Raw genomic sequence first — 24,135 nt, forward strand, 5'->3', positions numbered from 1 at the left:
ATGCAAATCTGAACATTATCTACAGAATGAGGGAGTGTTCTTCTCATTACCTCAGGGTGAAAGTTTGATTTTTGGCTGAAAGATAATATTGCCCAATATTTAATCATCAGCTCAATTGTCTTTTTACTGTTTCAAATACTCTATGTTCAAAGAGCAAAGTTATATTCCTCCTTAAGAAAGTCAAGCCCTAGCTGGTTTGGCTCAGTGTTTAGAGTCTTGGCCTATGGACTGAAGGGCCCCCAGTTTGAGTCCTGTCAAGGGTACATGCCTGGGTTGCAGGCTAGATCCCCATAGGCAGCCAATCCATAATTCTCTCTCATCACTGATGTTTCTACTTTTCTCTCCCACTCCTTTCCTTTCTGATTATATATATATATGTATATATTTTGTTACTTTTCTCAAAATACTGCATATATATATATATATATACATATACATATATATATATATATATATATATATATATATATATATATATAATTCAAAAGAATGCACATGTATTACTAAAGGGAGTCTATAAAGAATTTTAAAAATTCTATAAGTAATGGGAGTGTCATTAGAATAAATTATTGCTTCTGAAGATGATGATAGCACCTCTCAGAGGGAGGAAGCCAACAGATGGGGAACAGGGAATTCTGAAAACCAAAGCGATGACAGAGATGCTAAGCCTTTCCTTCACACGTCTGACACCCCTACTCAGGCAGCCTGCAGGCCAGGCATCTGCTGGACCTTTACCACTTGATGTCCTGGCAGGCTGGCCTGGGCCCTGCTAGGCGGTGTGCAGGGCTGCCTGGGCCAGGGGGAGTTGCCCCAGCCACTCCTGGTACAGCTCCTGCACATGGGCGCTGGTCTCTGGGGCCACACCTGGACGGCAGCAGAGATCCTTCCATCTGCTGCAGCAGTGCCCTGTCTGCATGCCCATCATCCGCCTGGGCCTGGCCGGGCCCCTGCCGCTTAGGCATCCTCGGCACAGGCCAGGACTTCCATGAAGTGGCAGGGAACTTGCCCCTCTACAGCTTCAGGACCACTTTTGGCTGTTCTGAAAGCTGTAAGCAGCCTCAAAGCGCAGCAGAACCTCTCTGTCCCTTTCAAGGGTGACCTCCTGGCAGTCTTTGTTCCTCAGGGTGCGGTAGGTGAGCACTCCCATGTTCCTGTTAAACAGCTCTTTGGCCATGGACCTGAAGAAGTGTGCCTGTCGGAGCTGGCACCCTCGTGGAGCCTCACCTCCTCCTTCTTTGTGTCTCCAAAAAGAGTGTCCACAGCGGTGTTATTTGAGGTGAGGTCACTTTGCTCCATATTCTGGACAATTTCACCTGAGGTTAACACTCAGCCAGCACCCCGGGAACTATGTAAGCTGTGGGAACATCTTCTCAAAGGGCCTCCAGTTTCCTGTCATAACACGGGGCCACAATGATGTGGAAAATCTTGTCTGGGGACAGATTCTGCCGTCTGGCAAAGTAATCCTTCACCAGAAAGCCCACAATCTGCTGGGGAGACTTGGCCGTTCAGAGGTGGGGGTGATGGGGTGACTCGGCACCTGCTCTGCATATCGGACCCAGCCGGGGCAGCAGAGGTCAGCATGGGTAGCCGGGGCTCTTCCTCAGGTGCTGGCAGTACCAATGCACACATTCCCTCTGACTCTCCAGGATGCTGAAGTCCGCAGCTATCTTCATGCCCAAAACAGTGTGCCCCAAGGCTTTTGAGAAAGCTGCAGAGTCTTTTTGGATGCATCAGTGTCCCTGAGGCTAAATTTAGCAGTGAAAAAAAAGACAGAGACTAAGAACAAAGGGACACTGCCAGCACCTTGTGCTGTGAGGTATCACATCTCTTATGAAGGTTCAGAACATGGAAGAGTCCTTCGTGTTCTGTTGAGAAACTTGAACTCCTTCCTCTGCGGTCACACAACTGTCACAAGCCAGGAAGTCACTCAGAAATATCTTGGCAGCCAAAACCAGTTTGGCTCAATGGATAGAGCGTCAGCCTGTGGACTGAAAGGTCCCAGGTTTGATTCCTGTCAAGGGCATGTACCTTGGTTGCAGGCATATCCCCAGTAGGGGATGTGAAAGAGGCAGCTGATCAATGATTCTCTCTCATCGATGTTTCTAACTCTCTATCCCTCTCTCTTCCTCTCTGTAAAAAATCAATAAAATATTTTTTTAAAAAAATCTTGGCATTGGCCAACTTATGGAATTCTCCCTTCTCTCCATTCTCCTGAGCCGGACTCCAGATATTGACTGTGGCATTCTCTTGGTCATCAGTTTTTTGGGTTTTTTTTGGTTTGTTTTTTTTACTATATTCCTTTGGTGTGCAGTGATCGGACTTCATCAGGAGTGGGGTAGGTGGGAGCTGGCTCGAGTGACCTGGAGGAGGCATGGGGAGAGCAGTCACCACTGGTGCTGCTGGCAGTATCCTTTCTTCTTTGTGGAGCGTCTAGGGAGGGGAAGCTGCAATGCCTGAGGCTGAGTTCCAGGAGGCTGGCATCATGCTGGAGGCATTGGTCTGTTGTGCCTGGCTTGTACTCTGGAGATTGAACCTACAGAACTACCAAAGCAGCCAGTCCCCAATTCTGCCCCCTCCTCCGCCACCATTGATTGGAATCTGAGGGCCAGGAGGAGGGACCAAGTGGTCTGCCTTCCACCCATTCACCAGTCTCTACTGCCACATATTCACTGGAGTGTGAAGGACCCCGGTTCCCCTGTTAGCCATTCCCTGATTAATGGAGCTTGAGGGCTGGGGGATGGACTGGTCATCTGCTCGGTTGTTATGGAACCAGTCTCCTGGTCAGACTCCCAAGGGGACATTTTGCATATTAGCCTTTTATATAGATAGATAGATAGATAGATAGTTAATATTCCATTGTATAAATGTATCATAGTGTGTGTGTTTTTTATACAGTCATCTATTGATGGGTATTTAGGTTGTTTCCAGATCTTAGCTATTGTAAATAATGCTGTTATGAATATAAGGGTGCATACATTCTTTTGAATTAGTGTTTCTTGGGATATATTCCCAGAATTAGGATCATTGGATCAAAAAGTTCATTTTTAATTTTTAAGGATCCTCCATATTGTTTTCCATAGTTGTTGCTCCAGTCTACATTCCAACCAGCAGTGTACTGGAGTACTCTTTTCTCCTCTTCCTTGCCAACACTTATTGTTTGTTGATTTATTGATGGCAGCCATGCTGGCAGGTGTGAGGTGATAGTTCTTTGTGTTTTAATTTGAATCTTTCTGATGATTAATGATGTTGAGAATCCTATATAATAAAGAAGTAATATGCAAATTTACCATCACCCTGACACACAAGATGGCCATCACAGATGGCCAGCAGGAAAGGGCGGTTGGGAGGGACCAGGCCTGCAAGGGATGGAAGTTGGGGGTGATCAGGCCAGCAGGGGAGAACAGTTAGGGGTGAGTGGGCTAGCAGAGGAGAGCAGTTAGGGGCAACCAAGTCTGCAGAGGAGGACAGTTGGGAGGACCAGGTCGGCAGGGAAAGGCAGTTAGGGGCAATTGGGCTGGCAGGAGAGCAGTTAGGTGTTGATCAGGCTGGCAGGGGAGTGGTTAGGGGGTGATCAGGCTGGCAGGCAGAAGTGATTAGGAGCAATCAGGCAGACAGGCAGGAGAGCAGTTGGGAGCCAGCAGTCCTGGATTGTGAGAGGGATGTCTGACTGTCCATTTATGAGGCCTAAACAGGGTGGGATCTGGCCTAAACAGGCAGTCAGACATCCCTCAAGGGGTCCCAGATTGGAGAGGGTACAGGCTGGGCTGAGGGACACCCCCTCTTCCCGTACACAAATTTTGTGCACTGTGCCTCTAGTTTTTTTTATATGTCTATTGGCTAAAGATTTTATAGAGTAATGCATTGGTAATTACCCAGTGGCTTACCTGGCCAGCTTACTTCTTAAGAGTTCAGACATGAGAAAAATACAATAATCTAAAAGAACTGGATGGTTTAGGGGAGGTGATATTTATATAAGATTGACAAGAATAATAGAATCAATAGTCTATACTTGCTGTTATGGCTTTATTTGGATAAAATGTAAATTTAGTGAGTGGCTAGTAAAAGCATAGTTTAGACTTTTCCCAATTACATTGGATTGTCCCAATAAAATAGAGTATTATAGAATTTTCTGCATTTTTAAATAAAAAGTTAGTAGTCATTCTTGGATCCTTCACTATAACCTATGCTAGTGGCATGTAAGAACTAGATGACTCAGGAATATCTGAGTCTGAGATGGTTAATATTATGGGTCCACTTGGCTACCAGGGGTCCTCAAACTTTTTAAAGTGGGGGCCAGATCACGGTCCCTCAGAGAGCTGGAGGGCCGGACTATATGAACTACTAATTCCTACTGTAACACCTGGGCTGCGCTCACTGCCCAAAAAACCTGGCGGGCCGGATCAGACTCCTCTGCGGGCCGCATGTGGCCCGCGGGCCGTAGTTTGAAGACGCCTGCTAGACCATAGTGGTCAAACATTATTCTGGTTGTTTCTATGAGGGTGCTTTTGGATGAGATTAACATTTAAATCTGTGGACTTTGAGTGAAGTAGATTGCTCTCCACAATGTAAGTAGGCCTCCCCCATCAGCTGAAGACCTGAATAAACAAAATAACAGAGTGAATTCTGACAGCTATTCAGACTTGAGCTTTGGACCTGAGCTTCAACATCAGCTCTGCCCTGAGCCTATAGCCTGAGACCCACTCTGGTGATACTGGACTTGCAAACTCCACAGCTATGTGAGCCAATTTCTTAAAATCTCTCTCTCTTTCTCAGTTATATTATTTCTAGAAATCCCTGAATAATACAGAGTTCATTACAAAAATTCAGAAAATATTTTATGAGTTAATCAGCTAAAACAAAGGAGAAAAGGTAATATACAATTTTTATATGAAGACAATCAAGTAAAAGCATTGCGTACTGCATAGTAACAGAAAGTCTTTTGCACAAACATAATGACCAAGCCAGAGAAACTTCACTTGAAACATTCATATCCAGAGTATGTGGACATCACTATAGATTGTCTCTGACCTCTTTTCTTATGAAAAAAGAGGCCAGGATTTATTTAAAGTTCTGACTTGACTCCTTCACTCTTTTGCTTACTCCACTCCAGTAATTTCTCCTCACATTCAGGGATGTCCAAGCTTCTCAGCAGGGCCTGTAGGGCCTTCTGCTCCAGCTATCTTTCAGCTTTCTCTTCACTCCTTACAATCTGGCAATGCCAAGCCACTCAGGGGCTCTGGCGTACTTGGGCTGTTCCATGCCTTCCAGGCCTCTGCACAACCTTGTAGCACTGAGGCAGGCCAGTAAGTGGAACAGGAAGATGGAGTCAGATAGCTGAACAAGTTGGTTGATCAATTTATAGGTCACTTCCGTAGAGGAAACATTTAGGCCTCAGTTATATTTCAGTTCTAGGCCCATAAAAGCAGCAAAACCAGGTTGGCAATCCCAGGACTAGGTGCAAACTAATGAGTGACACTCCCCCTTCCCCCGCCTACCCTGGCACTGACCAATCAGTAAAGACCACAACCTTGAAAGAACACACCTGGAAAACTGATAAAAATTCAGCTAAAACTTTCCCCTGAGCCCTCTCCTAAGGTTCCCACCTGTAAGAGAGAGATAAAACCCTCAAGACAAAGAACTTAGCAGGACTCAGCGTGTGCTCTCCCTTTTCTCCCACAGGCACGCATCACCTAAACTCTAAGGATCCCCATGAGATTTGCAACCAGAGAAGCAATGGGCAGCAGCAGCTTGTCCCAGGCTTACACCCTCAACCTGTCTCCAAGGCCCCCTTTTCTCTGACTTCATGGTGAACTAAATAGCCTGGGCTCTCCTGTTGCTTCTTCTATGCTAAGCCCTCCCTTGTTTCACTGTCCCCAGCTTTAATAAACATACCCTCACAGTCACCTGAAATCATATTGTGAAATCTTTTCTATGTGAATTCAAGCACCTGCACACTACAAGACTGCCCTGGGCAGACCCAGTAGGGCCAGGTCCCCTTTTTGGTAACAGTGACCTCTCTCTCTTCCCCTGGCTGCCTCCCGAGCATCTAGGAGAACTCAGCTAAGACATTTTTTCTTCTAGAACAAGCTCCCATAATACCCAGGGTGTCGTCTTTAATGTCATATGCAGCTCATTCTAGTGCATAGTCGGTGTTTGTGGAAGGAAAGGAAAAAAATGAAAAACAAAACAAAACAAAAACACAACCTACTTTATCATTGAAAGGGGTTGCTTCAAGCAATCCAAATTCAAAGGCAGGAGGCCTCCTGCCCTGTGCTGTAATGCTTACAATAAAATACACATGTCCCCCAAATCCATTTTAAAACAGAAATAAATGATAAAAAGAATGAAGATCACAATAGCAGTAAGACAGAGAAATAAGACCTTAGGTTTGTGTGGCTTTACAGTTTATAAATTACTAGAGGCCTGCTGCATGAAATTTGTGCAGGGAAGGGAGCAGTCCCTCAGCCCAGCCTGCACCTTCTTGCAATCCGGGATCACTGGCTTCTAACTGTTCACCTGCCTGCCTGCCTAATTGCCTCTAACCACTCTGCCTGCCTCCCTGATCACCCCTAACCCCTCTGCCTGCTTGCCTACTCACCCTAACTGCCTCAGCCTCACCCTCACTGCCACAGCTTTATCCAGAAGAATGTCTGGAAGGTTGTTCAGCTGTCTAGTCTAATTAGCATATTATGTTTTATTATTATAGATAAGAAATATTACTGATGATTTATAACCTTTATTCTAAGAAAATTCAAATGGGAGCAGATCACCTAGAGATGGAAATAATGACTGATGAGGCATTGTGCCTCTCTTTTGGGAAAGTGACAGCATCTTCAATTATTTAAGGGGTATCTGTGGACCCTGCTATTGTTCCTGGAAGTTTGATATAGGGTAAAGGGTGAGAATAAATGCCAAAAAGGCAAAGGGTAGGTTTTGTCTGTTGGCTCCAAGCTCCATCTATGCCCTTCTGTGCTTTCCTGTAGTTCAGGGGAAACTGTGTTTCCTAGATGCCCTTGGCAACTAACTTCTCACTGCAGAGCATGGACGCAGTGGAGAAGCTCCACTCTCTGCTCCTCACTGGGCTCAAGAGGGATAGGGTCAGGGGCAGGGCATAGGCAGCTACAGAGGCAGGGGCAGAGGCAGAGACAGGGAGAGGCAGGGGCAGAGACAGGGGCAGGGGCAGGGGCAGGGGCAGGAGCAGTGCAGTCCATAGGCTGTCTTCCTTGCAGCACTGTTCCAATGGCAGCAGCAAGTTCTCAGCAGCCTCGGCAGGGCATGGTCTGGCTCCTTCATCCATGAGAGTGAGAATGGCTTCCTGTAGTTATAGATCTCTAACTTCACTTTTTTTCTCTTCTAGCCTTTCCTTTCCAACCCTTTGGTAACCAATTCCCAATATTAAGTTCTATCTGTTTAAAATACCTAGTGGGGGCTCTATTTCTCCACTGATGCAGGTAAACCCAGAGCCCAGCCTATTCAAAGAATACAAATAGGGAGGAGGAGGAGGGGGAGATCATTGATAGGCAAGAGGAAGAAGAAGAAGAAGAAGAAGAAGAAGAAGAAGAAGAAGAAGAAGAAGAAGAAGAAGAAGAAGGAGGAGGAGGAGGAGGAGGAGGAGGAGGAGGAGGAGGAGGAGGAGGAGGAGGAGGGGGAGAAGAAGGAGAAGAATAGGAAGGAGAAGAATAGGAAGGAGAAGAAGAAGAAGAAATCATATAATAGGATGTCAGGGACAACATGCTATGATTTATTTTTTTTTTGTTTGTTAATCCTCCCAGAGAATATTTTTCCACTGATGAGAGAGAGAGAGAGAGAGAGAGAGAGAGAGAGAGAGAGAGAGAGAGAGAGAGAGAGGTGAGAGAGACACATAAATTGCTTGTCTCCTGCATCTGCCCTGAACAGGGCTGAGGATTGAACCTGCAACCCAGGTTTGCGCCCTTGAACCTGAGATTCTTCAGTTGGCAGGTGGACACTCAAACCACTGAGCAATGCTGGCCACGGCCATGCTATGATTTCTGATGTTAGCAGTTGCAGGTGGTGATAGGCTCAGAGTACAGCCTTGGAAATAGTGGCTGAGGTGAAGTGAAAGTGTAGTTTCACTGTAATTGATGATCTTTTATTTTATTTTTTAAATATATTTTATTGATTTTTTACAGAGAGGAAGGGAGAGAGATAGAGAGCTAGAAACGTCAATGAGAGAGAAACATCGACCAGCTGCCTCTTGCACACCCCCTACCAGGGATGTGCCCACAACCAAGGTACATGCCCTTGACCGGAATCAAACCTGGGACCTTTCAGTCCGCAGACCGACACTCTACCACTGAGCCAAACCGGTTTCGGCTGATGATCTTTTAACTGGGATGTAATGGTGCTACTTGGTTCACTCAAGTGACTGTCAAAATAAGGAACAATAATTCCAGAATATGAGATAGGGAGAAGGATGAGGGTATGTCAGATTGTGCCACAGAGGCTCGGAGCAGGCACTGTGTGTGTGTGTGTGTGTGTGTGTGTGTGTGTCCACTGGGGGCCTGCCCCTAGCCTGCAGTGGTGGCTCAGAGCAGGTGCCCCTATGTCTTGTTCTCTCAGGCTTCGGGCCATGTTGAGCCCCTCCTTCTGAGCTGGTCATGACTCTTATGGAATCCTGACCTAATTTGCATATTGAGAGAGAGAGAGAGAGAGAGAGAGAGAGAGAGAGAGAGAGAGAGAGAGAGAAGTATTATTCATTTTACAGCCTGGTGAGGTAGGTGCTAATAAAATCATTTTACGTACAAAGAAATGGGGGCTCAGAGAAGTCTCTGCTTTACCCCAAGGGTCCCCAGAGAGGAAATACAAGGAGTTCTCCATTCAGTGAGAACCCCACCACTTTACAGCTTACTCAGGAGAAGACAAATAAGGCAAGTAAGATATTAATAAGAATTCACTTTTTAAATTCTATATACTCGCTGCTCTACTTTAAGAAATACATTTCTCTTAAATTAAGCAATGGTAATTAGCTTTCCAATTCCAGACCTTGTTACTTTCTTAATTTAGATGCCACTCCTAAGTCCTAACTTAGATTTATTCCTTTTAATAACATCGACAAAAGTCTATGCTTTCTAATGTGTTCCACCATTCATTGCCATAAAACTTGAGAGCCTAAGATATGTTCTATTCCATTATATGGATAAGACTCAACTCTTAGAACACGCTGGTTGAAATCCTCATTTTAAAGAAATTCCCTGCATATCTACTTGAAGTCCTTACTTTGATGCCTATTCTGTGTCCTTTGGCAACTCCCTTTGTTCCCCTAAGGTTCTATATTATTATAGAACAACCCTTTAAGGATAAGGAATGGTGTAAGTCTGTAGACCACTGGTGGTCTGTGAGGTCTGAAAGGTTGGCGACCGCTGTCTTTCTAAACATGCTGCCAGAAGTCTCACCTAATGTCTCCTTTTTATATCCAAGGGGGATGTAAGTATCTGTGTGCTGACCTGGAGGCATTCAATATTACTAAGCACCTACTATGTGTCAAATCATCAGCTAGTTGCCAAGAGTATAAAGATAAAAACCTTCCACATTCTGGGGAAACTCTAACACGTATGGGGTGAGGCAGTTTCCGCTGCAGGGGTATTATGAAACACGATGGATCTACCGTATGGAGAGAAAGATTGCAAACTCACCTGCTGGCTCCTGTTCCCAAGGACACTTTTCACTCTCCTGTCCTCTCCTAATTCCTGTGCCGGATGATCTGCCTGGGAGCATGAAATTGTCTCAGGAACTCTGGTTCTGGTTCTACCTATATGAGATTCCCTGTGACTTTGTCTTTTTGCTTGGTTCCTGCTTATTGCAAACATCTGTGACAATTTTGTCCTCTTTTGCTTAAACTAAAAGTTATGAATTCTGCCATTGAAAACCTGACAATGTCTCTGTCTTCTATCTACTCCCCTTTTGTTCCTCTCCTCAAATACAGTGTTTAAGAAAGCTATATAAATCCATTAAATCAAGATATCCATATTATTGGATGCAAATCTTCTTGCTTTCCACACTGGGTTCCCCAGCCTCTGCACCGCTTTCCTGGGGATGAGCATCACAGAACTGACCCGCGTCTCCATGGCAACGCGTCACAAAGCATCCAAGCGCCGGCAGCAAGCGATCCAGCTGGAAGAGCGCCCTGACGACTGCCTGTTGAGGTGGGAATGGCACAGCCTGGGCCGGAGGTTCCCTACCCCTCTCAATGTGGCCGCAAGAGGCCTGGTAAGACCTTGGACCCTGTCAGTTTGCCGGATAGGGAGAGATCTTTCTTAGAGATGGATACACTAAGACTGCTTTGGTCTCTAAGGGTGTCTTCTCTCCCTCATGGGTGGGACTCAATTTAAGGAGAGGCTCGGAGAGAAAATGAGAGGGTGTTCATGACTTTGCCACTATCCAACCCATCAGCATTCTTTCTGCCAATCCCTTCCTAAAATGCTCAGCATATCCCCATGAAATGCTTGGCTGGGGGATGGGGCAGGGAAAAGGAGAAACTAGTGTTTTTCCGGGGGCGGGGGGGGGGGGGGGGGGGAGGACCCAAAAGCAACGCAAGAAGAGAGGTCTGGAAGCTCTGAAGACAGCAGACCCAGCAGGAGTCCATATTCCCTGAGAAACAGTACAGAGAGCGGGGAGGTGCAGAATGCAGTGCACAGACAGCCCCCAAGGGGATCCTCAGAGGCAGGAGTTCCCCCTCCCATATTTCCCCTCCCCCCTTCCACACACGTGGTTGTAGCAGAGGCTGAGAACTATGGCCTTCAGCTGTTGCTTGTAACCTTTGCTAATTTTTCTTTCAGAGTGATTTTGTATTTAACAGATGTAGTGCTTTTAAAACTAATTTTGCATGCAAAAAGGCAAATTTACTAACTCAGCTTTTTGCATCAGTGGAGGGAGAGCCACTCTAGATGTGATGCTGGTGGCACAAATTACTGTGTAATCAGTTCCATTCTGGCCCTATGCAGCTTTCTAACTGGGTAATTGTAGTTCCAGTGGCTACAGAGCAATTGGCATTGTTCAACTGCAGATTCCCTAGAATAGTAGTTCCATGAGAATGAATGAAATCTGTTTTCCATTCCATTCAATCTCTTTTTAAATTGAGGATAAAAAATGAAAATAATTAAGAACAAAAATATGTCAGATACCCAGTTTCTATATGGTGGCAGGGCAAAGAGCAGGCACCCTTTCTAGGTTTCTTTCACTGTCTTCTCTTCCCTTCTTGTTGGGAAATGTTGCCATCCTCTAGTTAGGGGTGTCGAACTCAATCAGAGAAGGGGCCAAAATCTAAAATCCAGCCTAAATCGCGGGCCGAATGGTTTACTGTCATTGTGATGGAAACGCAGCGGAGTGCAGTGATGACAGCGCGGTGCGGGCCACATTGCAAGGCCTGGCGGGACGGATTTGGCCCGCGGGCCTTGTGTTTGACACATGTGCTCTAGATATACCCTTCTCTGTTTCCTTCCTCTCTGCGTGGCCATCCCTACCACAGGGCTTCAAGTCCACAGGCTTTCTAGTATTGACTCTAACTGGGATGTTCCTCCTACTTTTCAAACTAAAATATTCAGCTGTCTACCAGATCCATTTGGAGGTCATGAGGGTCTCAAACTCAGCATGCACAAAATTGTTATCTTGTCCTCCTAGACTTTGTGAGCTTAAGAGGGTCCCAACTGCTCAGAACAGAAGGCCAGCTTTTTGACATCTTGATTGATCACCAGGCCTCATTCATTCTGGTCCAAAGTCCTCTTCCCCTGTGTGAGTTTCTTCTTCATATTCAGACTGGGACCTCTCATAGCCACTTGTGCTACTCCATTTTCCAATATAGAAGTGGCCCCCTTCAAAAGGTGGGCCTGATGTGTCACTGCCAGCTTCGTCCCCAGGTAGCATGAGGTTGAGGATGCCTGCTATGGGCTAACTACTATTGAGCTATTACTATAGATTGAGCTCTTAAGTATTGTGTTACTTCCAAAGATGGCCATAAATTACCATAAAAGATTTGTCAACAAAAGAAATGTATTCTCTCACATTCTGTAGGCCCCAAAGCCCAAAATTAAGGTGTTGGAGAACTGTTCTTCCTCTGGTGTCTCTGGGGACAAAGCTGTCCTTGCCTCTTCCAGCCTCTGGTGGCTGTCAGCCTTGTTGTTGTTGTTTTTTTGTTTTGTTTTGTTTTTGTGTGTGTGTGTGTTTTGAGGTTCCACTCAAATGATGACTTCTTTGAAGTGCAGCACCTTCTCACAATTTCTTCCCACTTATTTGTCCATGCTTAAAATTCTCTTAACTTAGGATATTTAATTCTGCTGTTGGGATAAAATGCTTTAAAGCATAAAATGATTCTCATGAAAGCAGGAGTATCAAAGAATAAGGTCATTTCTCATAGAGTGGGATCTGAGCATGGATACCAGGAGTCTGTGTGAGCAGACATATGGAGTGTGACATGTAGGGCTAAGGCTTTAGTTGGTTGAGGAAGCTTTTAGTTGGTTGGAGATGAAACTCAACCTGTATGAAGGCAGCAGGTAAATAGTCACATGAGATCATTTGGGAGTTATTGGTCCCGCTACCTGGCTAGCTCCATGGGCCAGTTCAATTAAATACAAGCCCTGGTTGGGAGAGAGAGTGAGTGAACAATAAAAGTACACAGGTGGCAAAAATGAAATGTTTGGTCAGGACTCTAAGTTCGGCAGTGGCATACAGATTTTAAGGATATTTGAAAATTTAGGAGGTATTTGAGAAAGAGCCTTGTTAGTTGTTGTATTTAGACTGAATGACTGGGAGCTAACACACACTATGAAGTGGCTATAGTATTCTAGAAGTGAGATTACAGACCCCAGACAGTAGTTTATTCAAACATTAAAGGCCATATTTCAACCATGTTTCTCCTGAAATGTAAAAAGCAACAAGTAACTAGCCAAATATGAAGAATTAGAGGACTGAATTAAATCTATATATATAAAAGCCCAGCAACTGAATGGTGTAGTGACCAGAATGACTGGTTGACCAGTCACTATGATGTGACCATGAGGGGGCAGATGCTCAATGCAGGAGCTGCCTCCTGGTGGTCAGTGCAGGTCCACAGCGAGAGCAGCTGCTTAGAGGGCGAGTCCACAGCCGCTCAGCTGACTGTGATGAGCTGAGCAGTACTCCCACAGTGGGCTGATCCATGCAGGCCACACCGCCCTCACCCCGCTCCCCAGTGCACAAACCTGTGCACTGGGCCTCTAGTTTAAAATATATTTTCCCAAGAAATTTGGTGGTGCTTTGTTGACAATGGGCAGGTTGGCGGATAAATTCTATTGTTGCTAGTGTCTGCTGAATGGTGAATTCTCAGTCCTCATCTTCTTGGACCAGGCCAATAGCATTTGCATATGTGACCCCTTCCTCCTGTGAAAACTTTCTTCCTTTGGGGTTTAGGACATTACATGCTCCTGGTTTTTCTCTTACCTCACTGACCTCTTCTCAGTGTCCTTTCCTAGCTGCTCCTCCTCCCCATGTTGGCATGCCCCAGGCTTCATCTCCTCTAATTATGCTTCCTTCTTTGTTGATCTCAGTCACTCTCAGAGTTTTAAACAACTGTATCACAGAATCTTGCACAGACATTACAAAAAATGAACTAGAGTTACACCAGCCGAGTTTGAAGAATTTCCCATACTACACTGTTATATGACAGAGAAAAGGACACTTTGTGTAAATATGAGCACAGTTTTTAAACTTTTTTATTGAATTTATTGGGGTGACAGTTGATTATATAGATTTCAGAAGCCCATTTTTATAAACATTGGTGAAAACTAAAACCTCATACGTCAATGAAGTTATTCATGTATATATAAACCAGGATATTATTATATCATCAGGTATAAAAGTCTATAAAGAAATAGCCATGGGCTACCTAGGAGGAGGGACAGGAAGGCAGGTGATGACAAGCAGGGAGAAGGAATAAGGAGAAGGCTCCACACTGAAACCTGAAATAGAAACTTTGAGCCCCTTTGCGCATCATCATTTCATAATCATTTATAGCTTTGTCTAATGTGATGTATGAAAAGTTGGTCAGTAAATCAGAAATAGTGAGCATTTTAAGATGATAGAATTTCAAATTAACTTTCTGCTTTATATTTTCACATATTGCTTAAAGGTTTTAAAAAAAAGCATATATGAATTCTCAAGAAAAACAATAGACCTATTTTTATTTAGGGAGAAAATTCAGATAATTAAATTGAGCTTTGTCTCTTAGTAGAGGACACAAATTGGCTTTTATTCCTTAGACTAAAAATTACCATCCAAAATGTTTTGTCTTACAAAATTAGTTTAATTATAAAATTGGTCTGACCCATTTAAAAGTGTTTTATTTTACCATTGGCAGGTAATACCCACTGGGACTCCTATACTACCACGATGAGGACTGCATTCACGCCTAAGATAGGATCAATGCCTGCTTTAATTCGGTACATCCCTACTTGAGTTACACTTTAATTTGTTCATTTATATTCTACTAGGGGCCCAATGCATGAATTTGTGTACCTTGAAAGGAACTGTGGGCCAGGAGGCTGCAGTGGGCATAGGGTGGGTCTTGGCCCATCCTCCATGCCCTGCTGGCCCCTCCCACCATCTGCCAGCAGCCCTGTTCCCATTGCTCCGGCACTGGCCCCACTCGCATCCACATCCGCTGAAGGCATGGAGTGATTGGAGCTGGCGCCAGCAGCAGTGCAAGTGGGCTTGGCACTATCGGTGTGAGCAGCAGCTGCTGCCCTGATCACCCCTCAGAAGGATGGGGAGGTGGAGAAGCCTTCCAGGGTTATAGGGGCCAGCAGCCATTGCTTGCACCCACTGATAGCACCAAGCAATTGGGACTGGCACCAGCATTGGCAGCGGGTGCGAGCAGTGGTTCCAGTGCCAGCTGTGGGTATGAGTGGGGCGATCGCTGGCAGTGGGTGTGATAGGCAGCTGCAAATCCCGATCTCCCCTTAGGGGGTAGAGAAGCCCTGAGGAGTGATAGGGGCTGGCAGCTGCTGCTCACACCCACTGACAGCACTGGGCACTGGCAGTAGGTGCAAGTGGCAGCTCTAGTGCTGGCAGCAGGTGCAAGTGCTGGCCAGGACCGTGGCACACGAGAGCAAAGAATTTTCAGTAACTACCAGAGGCTCACCCTGATGACAGAGACCAGTGCCCCACCTTGTTCTGGTGCCCCCCCACTCACCTACTCCACCATACCACCAGGGCCAACACTCACCATGTTCCACACGTGTCTCTCCTGGTGGTCAGCACACATCATAGTGACAGGTTGTTCAGTTGTTCTGGTTGTTCCGCCGTTCCATCTATTTGCATGTTAGCCTTTTATTATATAGGATTATTCAGAATTCAAAACAAATAGCAAGACTAACCAGAGAGCTCTTATGAAAAGTGCACTCAAGTAGGACCTACTGCATGCACAGTTCTCCAAGCACCAGAGAGCGAGAGTCCTCCTTCAAACAGTGTCCAAACTCCTACAGAAAAACTAAGAAAAGGGACCCATAGGTTCTTCATCAAGTTACTGTGTGTCATAGCTTACAACAGAGGCATAAGTGTTCTAATAGAATTGTGCTGCCTAAACACTGAGAATGAATTGAATCCATTACATGATTCATAGTAGGCAGGCAATGACAACTGAATGAATGGATGAATAACTGATTGTTAGCATTTCTATCAACACTAGTGCCATAGTCCCCTTACTCTTACCCATACTCTTCCAATTTTTGCTTCCTAAAGCAATGTTGGCTGGCAACTTCTTCAATTTCACCTGAATCATGAGTGGGGTAATTTCCAACTTCACTGCTGCCTTTCTGAGCTCACTGGTGGATGAGAGAGAATGGTACTAGAAAAACCCTGGCATCTTTCATGGCATCAGTGGCAGGTGGGAAATTAACAAGGGGATCCTTGACTTGCCTGTGTTTACTCTGTGAATTGTTTTTTATAAAGAGGATCTTTTCACCTTAAAAGTTCAAATTATTGAGAAGTCAGATGGAGTATTGGCAAAACCACGGTTGTGGAGTCAGGCAGAAATGAATTCTAATCTCAGTTCCCTGCTCTAACTTGTATTATCTCCACTACCGGAGGCAAGTAACAAGCCATGGTGGCTCAATGTTATGGTTGGTGGTGGTTCAGAGAACAGAATGACAGAATGAAAGCACTAGCACAGTGACTAGAGTGAAGAGTTCCTCAGGGCTCCAAGATTTGACTTCTCTGAGTTATTGGCAATCCTGCTGAGTCCCATTAGGTCCCTTCCATCATGTCCCTTCCCTGGGAGATTTATCCTCTGGCAGTAATGATTCTTCCAGTTTCCCAGATAGTAGCAGTTGTCTAAAGAAAAAATACTTGGGATGAAAGCCAAAAACAAATGGGTACTAATGCAGTCTAGGTCAGTGGGCCTCACTCAAAATGAAATGTTTACGTTAAAAGAAAAGTTTTCATCATACACTTAAATAGTTACAATGAAAAGTCAAGCCCATCCTAAATATTGACATTAAAAAAACTGTTAACTAATTTCTTTGAATATAATCAGCAGATAATCTAAACACTTTAGCAGATTGATATGCACAATATGATCCTTTTTTAAAATATGATCCTTTTAAACAATGAGCAAACAAGCTCTTCTTTCATAGATAATTGATTTCATTAATTTTCCTTCTTGAACTTTTATTCCCACTCTATTTCCTCCATAGAATTTACCCTGCTGTAATATATTTTGGTTTAAAATCAATTTATTGATCACTTCATTATACTTCCTGGCAACTATCTATAATAATAATAGAGGAATATACAAATTGTCCATGACACCATCACAGTAAATAGTTAACGACCAAACAGCAGCAAGCTGCGTGGGGTGACCAGGCCAGCAGGGGACACAGTTGGGGGCAACCAGGCTGCCGGGGGGGTGGGGGGGGGGGGGGGGGGGGGTGGGCAGTAAGGGGTGACCAGGCCAGTGAGGGGCGACAAGGCTGATGGGGGGCAGTTAGGGGTAACCAGGCCAACAGAGGGGGTCAGTTGAAGGTGACCAGGCCACAGAGGGGCCAGTAAGGGGGAAACCAGGCCAGCGGGAGGAGGGGGTAGTTATGGGCCACCAGGCAGGTAGACAGGTGAGTTGTTAGGAGCCAGCTGTCCCAGATTATAGAGAGTGCAGGCTGGGCTGAGAGGAAACCCCACCCCCCCTAAATGGATTTCATGCATCGGACCTTTAGTTTTAGTATATTAATTGAAATTAATTTTTAAACATGTTGTGTTACCCTAACTTTTGAGTCATCACAATTATTTTTAGTATACACTTGCTGAAAGTAATACATACATTACAAATGTTAATAATTACTAAATACAAAAATAAATTTAAAAATTTTTAAATATAAAAGTAAGTACATCTTAAATAAAGGGGGTTATTTTGTTTTCAATTAGTTTAAATATATAGTTTTATGTGCTACTACTTTTGGAGTGATATTGCATTCAGCATTAATTTTTTACTGCTTTGAAAAAAATTTATTTTAATTTGTAGATGCTAGTGTTGAGAAAACTTGTTCACATAAGTAGACATGTCATTTACACTCTAAACTCTCAGTTATATTTTTAATGATTGATTGACTAATATCATGAGTGGTACTCATTCAATTTTATATATTTTATTGATTTTTTTTATAGAGAGGAAGAGAGAGGGATAGAGAGTTAGAAACATAGATGAGAGAGAGTCACTGATCAGCTGCCTTCTACATACCCCCCACTGGGGATGTGCCCGCAACCAAGGTACATGCCCTTGACTGGAATCGAACCCGGGACCTTTTAGTCCACAGGCTGATGCTCTATCCACTGAGCCAAACCGGTTTCGGCCTCATTCAATTTTATTGAAAGCAAATAATTAGGTGGTTTGCCAAATACCTGTATCCCACTTTCTAGATGTTTGGTTTCTTATGGACATAATATGAATCTAACCTAGCCCTGTTTTTGAAAAACAGTCAATGTGAAATATTTCAGATATATACAATAAATCAGCTATCACCCATCTTCAATAATCAAGAACACATGAATACTTTTTATGTGCACCCTCCACCCAGCCTTTCCCCTGGGTAATGTTGAAGTAAATTCTAGACAGCATATATCATTTTACTTCTAAATAATTCTTATGTATCTCATAATTTTAAAAATATGTAACAATACTATTATCTCACCTAAATTTTTTAAATATCAAATACTAGTATAGCCAATCAAGTTTCTCCAATTGTGTCAGAATTAAAAAAAAAGTTGGCTTGAAATTGAATTCAAATATGATCTACATTTTCCATTTGGTTATTATATCTGTTTATCATTTAATCTACAGATTTCTCCTCTTTTTTCCCTTGAAGTTTTCTTTGTTGAAGAAATGGATTATTTTTCTGCATTTTTCTGATTTTATTCACATTGTGTGTTAAAATATTCATTGTTTCATGTATTTTCTGTTATCTGACATTCCAAAAACTTCATCAGACTCAGGTTGAATATTTTATCAAAAATACGTAATGGGTAGTATTGTATATGTCCATCCAGCACGTCATACCTGGTGGTTCCTCTTTTTGAACTGTGAATGAAAATTGCTGTTCATCACCGGAGTGCATTATTTAACCAGGGACTTGAAAACCAGTGTTATCCTAACGCTTAGATTTCTTCCTTTTCCTAACTGGAATACATCTATAGAGAGAAACTTTTCTTCACTGACTCTTTGGTGACACAGAAGTACAGTTTTTACAGGAGGGTACTCAGCTCTTTAAAAAATGAATTAAAATTAATGAATTTCCAATTGTATTCTTTTTAATTCTCATTTTAGTCCTCTCATAGATTCATCCTAAGATGAAGGATTGTTTCTCTTCAGGGAATCTGGAAATTCAATGATTTCTGGTCCTTAGTTTATTTTTATTTTATTTACTGTGCCATCTTTTTAAAAATGAAATCTATTGGGGTGACATTGGTCAACATGAACATATAGTTTTCAGGTGTGGGTTTCTATGTTATATGACTTGTATACACAACCATGTGCTCACCACCCAAAGTCAGATCTTCTCCTGTCACCTTATATTATAATAGTATCTCCTATATCCCACCCCCTTCCCTCTGGCAACCACCACACTGCTGTTTGTGTTCATGAGTTTCAGTTTTATATCTGACATATGAGTGAAATCATATGTCTTAGCTTTTTCAGACTGGCTTATTTCACTTAGCATAATGTTCTCAAGGTCCATCCATGTTGTTGCACATGCTGTTATTTCATTCTTTCTTATATCTGAGTAGTATTCCCTTGTGTATATGCACCACATCTTCTTTATCCAGACCTCTATTGCAGGACACTTTGGTTGTTTCCATGTCTTGGTCACTGTGAATAATGCTGCAATAAACATAAATATTTGTGAATACATGATTTCAAGGTTTTTGGTTATATACCCAGGAGAGGGATTGCTGGGTCATATGGTACCTCTATTCTCAATTTTTGAGGAATCACCAGACTGCTTTCCATATGGTTGTACCAGTCTACATTCCCACCAGCAGTGGGTGAGGGCTCCCCTTTCTTTCCACATCCTCTCTAACACTTGTTATTGCTTATCTTGTTGGTAATAGCTACTCTAACAGGTGTTAGGTGGTATCTCATTGTAGTTTTTATTTGCATTTCCCTAGTTGCCAGTGAGGTTGAACATCTTTTCATATGTCTATTGGCTGTTTGTATGTCTTCTTTAGAGAGGTGTATTTTCAGGTTCTCTGCCCACTTTTTGATTGGGTTGTTTGTTTGGTGTTGAGTTTTATGAGTTCTTTATATATTTTGGAAATTAAAACTTTGTTGGAGATACTGTTTGCAAATATCATCTTCCAGCTGGTTGTCTGTCAATTTGTTTTGTTGTTAGTATCTTTTCTTTCTTTTTTTTTTTTTTTTTTTGAGATCATATAGTTTATTCTAATATTGCAGATGAATACACAGACAGAGGTTATGGGAATTTTTCAAAGGCGTAGAGTCAAGTAGTAGCAGAGCCAAGGTTACAACTTGCATCTTCCTTTTTATTTATTCTTTATTTTAAAGTATTATATGTAGTATTTCATATGTCTCCTTTTTCTCCCATTGACCTCTTCTTGGTCACACACACAATACCCAGCACATGCCCTCACCCCCCTAATGTCTGTTCATTGTTTATGTTTATATGAATGCATACAAGTCCTTGATTGATCTATAACCCCACACCTCTCCCCTCCCCCACCTTTCCTCTGAAGTTTGACAGTCTGATGCTTCTCTGTCTCTAGATCTATTTTTGTCCATTGGTTTATGTTGCTTATTATATTTCACAAATAAGTGAGATCATTTATCTTTCTGACTGGCTTATTACACTTGGCATAATGCTCTCTTTGTCCATCCTTGCAGTTGTGAATGGTAAGAGTTCTTTCTTTTTTGCAGCAGCATATTATTCCATTGTATAAATGTATAAGACAAAGGAGGCATGAATATACAATGGAGTCAAGACAGTCTCTTCAATAAATGATGCTGGGAAAATTAGACAAATACATGCAAAAAAAAAATGAAACTAGACCACCAACTTACAGTACCATACACCAAAATAAACTCAAAATGGATAAAAGACTTAAACATAAGATGGGAAACTATAAAAATACTAGAGGAATCCACAGGCAGCAAAATCTGTGGATCTTGTTTGTCCTTTATCCATTTTGAGTTTATTTTTTTATTTCTTTCCAGTTCTGTGATTTTTCTTCTCATTTTATTTATTTTTATTTTTAAATTTCTTTATTGATTAAGGTATTACATATTTGTCCTCATTCCCCCATTACCTTCCCCCCCTCCCCGCCCCCTCCACACATGGCCCCACTCCCCTCTTGTCTGTGACTACTGGTTAGGCTTATATGACTGCATACAAGTCCTTTGATTGATCTCTCCCCCTTAACTCCACCTCTTCTACCTTCCCTCTGAGGTTTGACAGTCTGATCAATGTTGTCCCATTTGTTTATTTTCCTTTGCCTTAGGAGCAGTATTAGTGAAGAAGTTCCTTTGGCATGTCTGAGATTTTGCTGCCTGTGGATTCCTCTAGTATTTTTAAGGTTTCCCATCTTATGTTTAAGTCTTTTTATCCATTTTGAGCTTATTTTAGTGTATGGTGGTCTAGTTTAATTTTTTTGCATGTATTTGTCCAATTTTCCCAGCACCATTTATTGAAGAGACTGTCTTGACTCCATTGTATGTTCATGCCTCCTTTGTTGAATATTAATTGGGCAGAGTGGTTTGGGTTGATTTCTGGGTTTTCTATTCTATTCCATTGGTCTATATGTCTGTTCTTGTGCCAGTACCAGGCGGTTTTGAGAACAGTGGCTTTGTAATATAGCTTGAGATCCCACCTACTTTGTTCTTTATCAGGATTTTTGCAGCTATTCAGAGTCTTTTTTTATTCCAGATAAATTTTTGGGGAGTTCTTTCTAGGTCTGTGAAATATGCCATTGGTGTTTTAAAGGGAATTGCATTGAACATATAGATTGCTTTGGGTAGTATGGACATTTGTTGATTCTACCAATCCATGAACATGTTATGTTCTTCCATCTGTTTATGTCTTTCTGTATATTTTTTTTTTTTTTTTTTTTTTTTTAGTGTCCTGTAGTTTTTTGCATATAGGTCTTTTATCTCACTAGTTAAGTTTATTCCTAGGTATCTCAATTTTCTTGGTGCGATGGTAAATGGGATTGCTTTTTTAGTCTCTGTTTCTGTCAATTCACTGTTGGTGTATAGAAATGCCATAGATTTTTTGGCATTAATTTTGTAATCTGCTATCTTTCTGAATTCATTTATTAAGCCTAATAATGTTTTGATGGAGTCTTTAGAGTTTTCTATTTACAGTATCATGTCATCTGTGAATAAGGATATTTTTACTTCCTCTTTTCTGATTTGGATGCATTTTATTTATTCTTCTTGTTTGATAGCAATGGCTAGTACTTTCAGTACTATGTTGAACAGGGATGTTGAGAGTGGGCATCCCTGTCTTGTTCCTGTTCTTAGGGAAAATTGTTTTAGTTTTTGCCCATTGAGTATGATGTTGGCTGTGAGTTTGTCATATGGCTTTTATTATGTTGATGTATGATCCTTCTCTTCCCACTTTGCTGAGAGTTTTTATCAAAAATGGGTGTTGGATTTTGTCAAATGCTTTTCCTGCATCAATTGATATGGCTATGTGATTTTTCTTCTTCACTTTGTTTATGTGATGTATCACGTTTATTGATTTGTGGATATTGTACCATCCTTGCATCCCTGGGATAAATCATGCTTGGTCATGGTGTATGATCTTTCTAATGTACTGCTAGATCTGATTTGCTAGAATTTTGTTGAGGATTTTGGCATCTATGTTCATGAGAAATATTGGCCTGTAATTCTCTTTCATTGTGTTGTCTTTATCTGTTTTTGGTATTAGGGTGATGCTGGCTTAATAGAATGAGCTTAAATTTTTTTGGAATAGTCTGGGAAGGATAGGTTTTATTTCTTCTTTGAATGTTTGATAAAACTTTTTTTTATTCCAGATATATTTTTGGATAATTTGTTCTAGGTCTTTAAACTATGCCATTGGTATTTTAATGGGGATTGCATTAAATCTTTAGATTGCTCTGGGTAGTATGGACATTTTAATGATATTGATTCTACGAAGCCATGAACATGGTATATTCTTCCATACTATCTAATAAAAGAGTAATATGCAAATTAACTGTCACCCCAACATACAAGATGGCCACCTCCATGTGGTCAAAGATGGCCACCCCCTTGTGGACACAGGATGGCTGCCACAAAATGACCAGCAGAGGAGGACAGTTTGGGACGACCCAGACCTGAAAGAGAGGGAAGTTGGGGGGGACCAGGCCTATAAGGGAGGATAGTTTGGTGGGGCACCCAAGCCTGCAGGGGAGAGCAGTGGGGAGGACCAGGTCTGCAAGAGAAAACAGTTGGAGGGGGCCCAGGCCTTCAAGAGAGAGAAATTGGGGGTGGTCAGGCCTGTAGGGGAGGGCAGTTAGTGGTGACCAGGCTGGCAGAGGAGGGCAGTTGGGAGGAACCATGCCAGCAGGGGAGGGAAGTTAAAGATGACCAGGCTGTCAGGGGAGGACAGTTAGGGGAAATTTGGCTGGCAGGGGAGCAGTTAGGCATTGAACAGGCTGGCAGGGGAGTGGTTAGGGGGTGATCGGGCTGACAGGCAGATGTGGTTAGGGGCAATCAGGCAGGCAAGCAGACGAGCAGTTGGGAGCCAGCAGTCCTGGCTTGTGAGAGGGACATATGACTGCCCGTTTAGGACCGATTGGGCTTAAATGGGCAGTAAGACATCCTTTGAAGGGTCCTAGATTGGAAGGGTGCAAGTTGGGCTGAGGGACACCCCCTCCCCGTGCATGAATTTCATGCACAGGGCTTGTAGTTTGTTTATGTTTTCTATCACTTTTTTCAATGTCCTATAGTTTTCTGAGTACAGGTCTTTTATTTTCTTAGTTAAGTTTATCCCTATCTTATTCCTGTTCTTAGAGGAAATGGTTTTAGATTTTGATCATTGAGTATGATGTTGGCTGTAGGTTTGTTATATAAGGCTTTTATTAGGATGAGGTATCATCTCTCTATTCTCACTTTTCTCAGAGTTTTTATCAAGAAAGGGTGTTGGATTTTGTCAAATGCTTTTTCAGAACCAGTTAATATGATTATGTGATCTTTATCTCACAATTTTTTAATGTGATTTATCACGTTTATTGTTTGCAGACATTATACCATCCTGGCATCCCTGGAATGAATCCTACTTGGTTATGGTGTATGATCTTTCTAATGTAATGCTGGATCTGATTTGCTAGAATTTTGTTGAGGATTTTAGCATCTGTGTTCATCAGACATATTGACCTGTAATTCTGTTTGTTTGTTTTTTCTTTGTTTATTTATTTATTTTTTGTAGTGTCTTTATCTAGTTTTAGGATTAGGATAATACTAGCTTCATAGATAGAGTGTGGAATTGTTCCTTCCTCTTGAAATGTTTGAAATAGTCTGAGGAGAATAGGTTGCATTTCTTCTTGAATATTTGGTAAAACCCCTGTGAAGCCTTCTGGCCCAGTGCTTTTGTTTGCTGAAAGTTTTGTTTGTTTTTTTAATTAGTGCTTTGATTTCCT

General features: G+C 42.5%; 1 protein-coding gene and 1 pseudogene across 1 annotated transcript in view; one reads left to right on the forward strand and one right to left on the reverse strand.

Moving 5' to 3' along the window:
• Positions 1 to 466: 466 nt before the first annotated feature.
• LOC118729171 lies at positions 467 to 10,085 on the reverse strand (annotated as a pseudogene).
• The window catches only part of TEX26 (testis expressed 26), a 38,450-nt gene continuing 23,646 nt past the window's right edge, over positions 9,332 to 24,135 (forward strand). Inside the window, exons 1-2 of the mRNA XM_036456510.2 lie at positions 9,332 to 10,227; positions 14,348 to 14,429. Coding sequence (XP_036312403.1) covers positions 10,170 to 10,227; positions 14,348 to 14,429 — 140 coding nt within the window. The 5' untranslated portion in view covers positions 9,332 to 10,169. The remainder of the gene's footprint in view (positions 10,228 to 14,347; positions 14,430 to 24,135) is intronic.

Source organism: Pipistrellus kuhlii, unplaced genomic scaffold (assembly GCF_014108245.1).
Source record: "Pipistrellus kuhlii isolate mPipKuh1 unplaced genomic scaffold, mPipKuh1.p scaffold_m20_p_3, whole genome shotgun sequence".
Taxonomy (NCBI): domain Eukaryota; kingdom Metazoa; phylum Chordata; class Mammalia; order Chiroptera; family Vespertilionidae; genus Pipistrellus; species Pipistrellus kuhlii.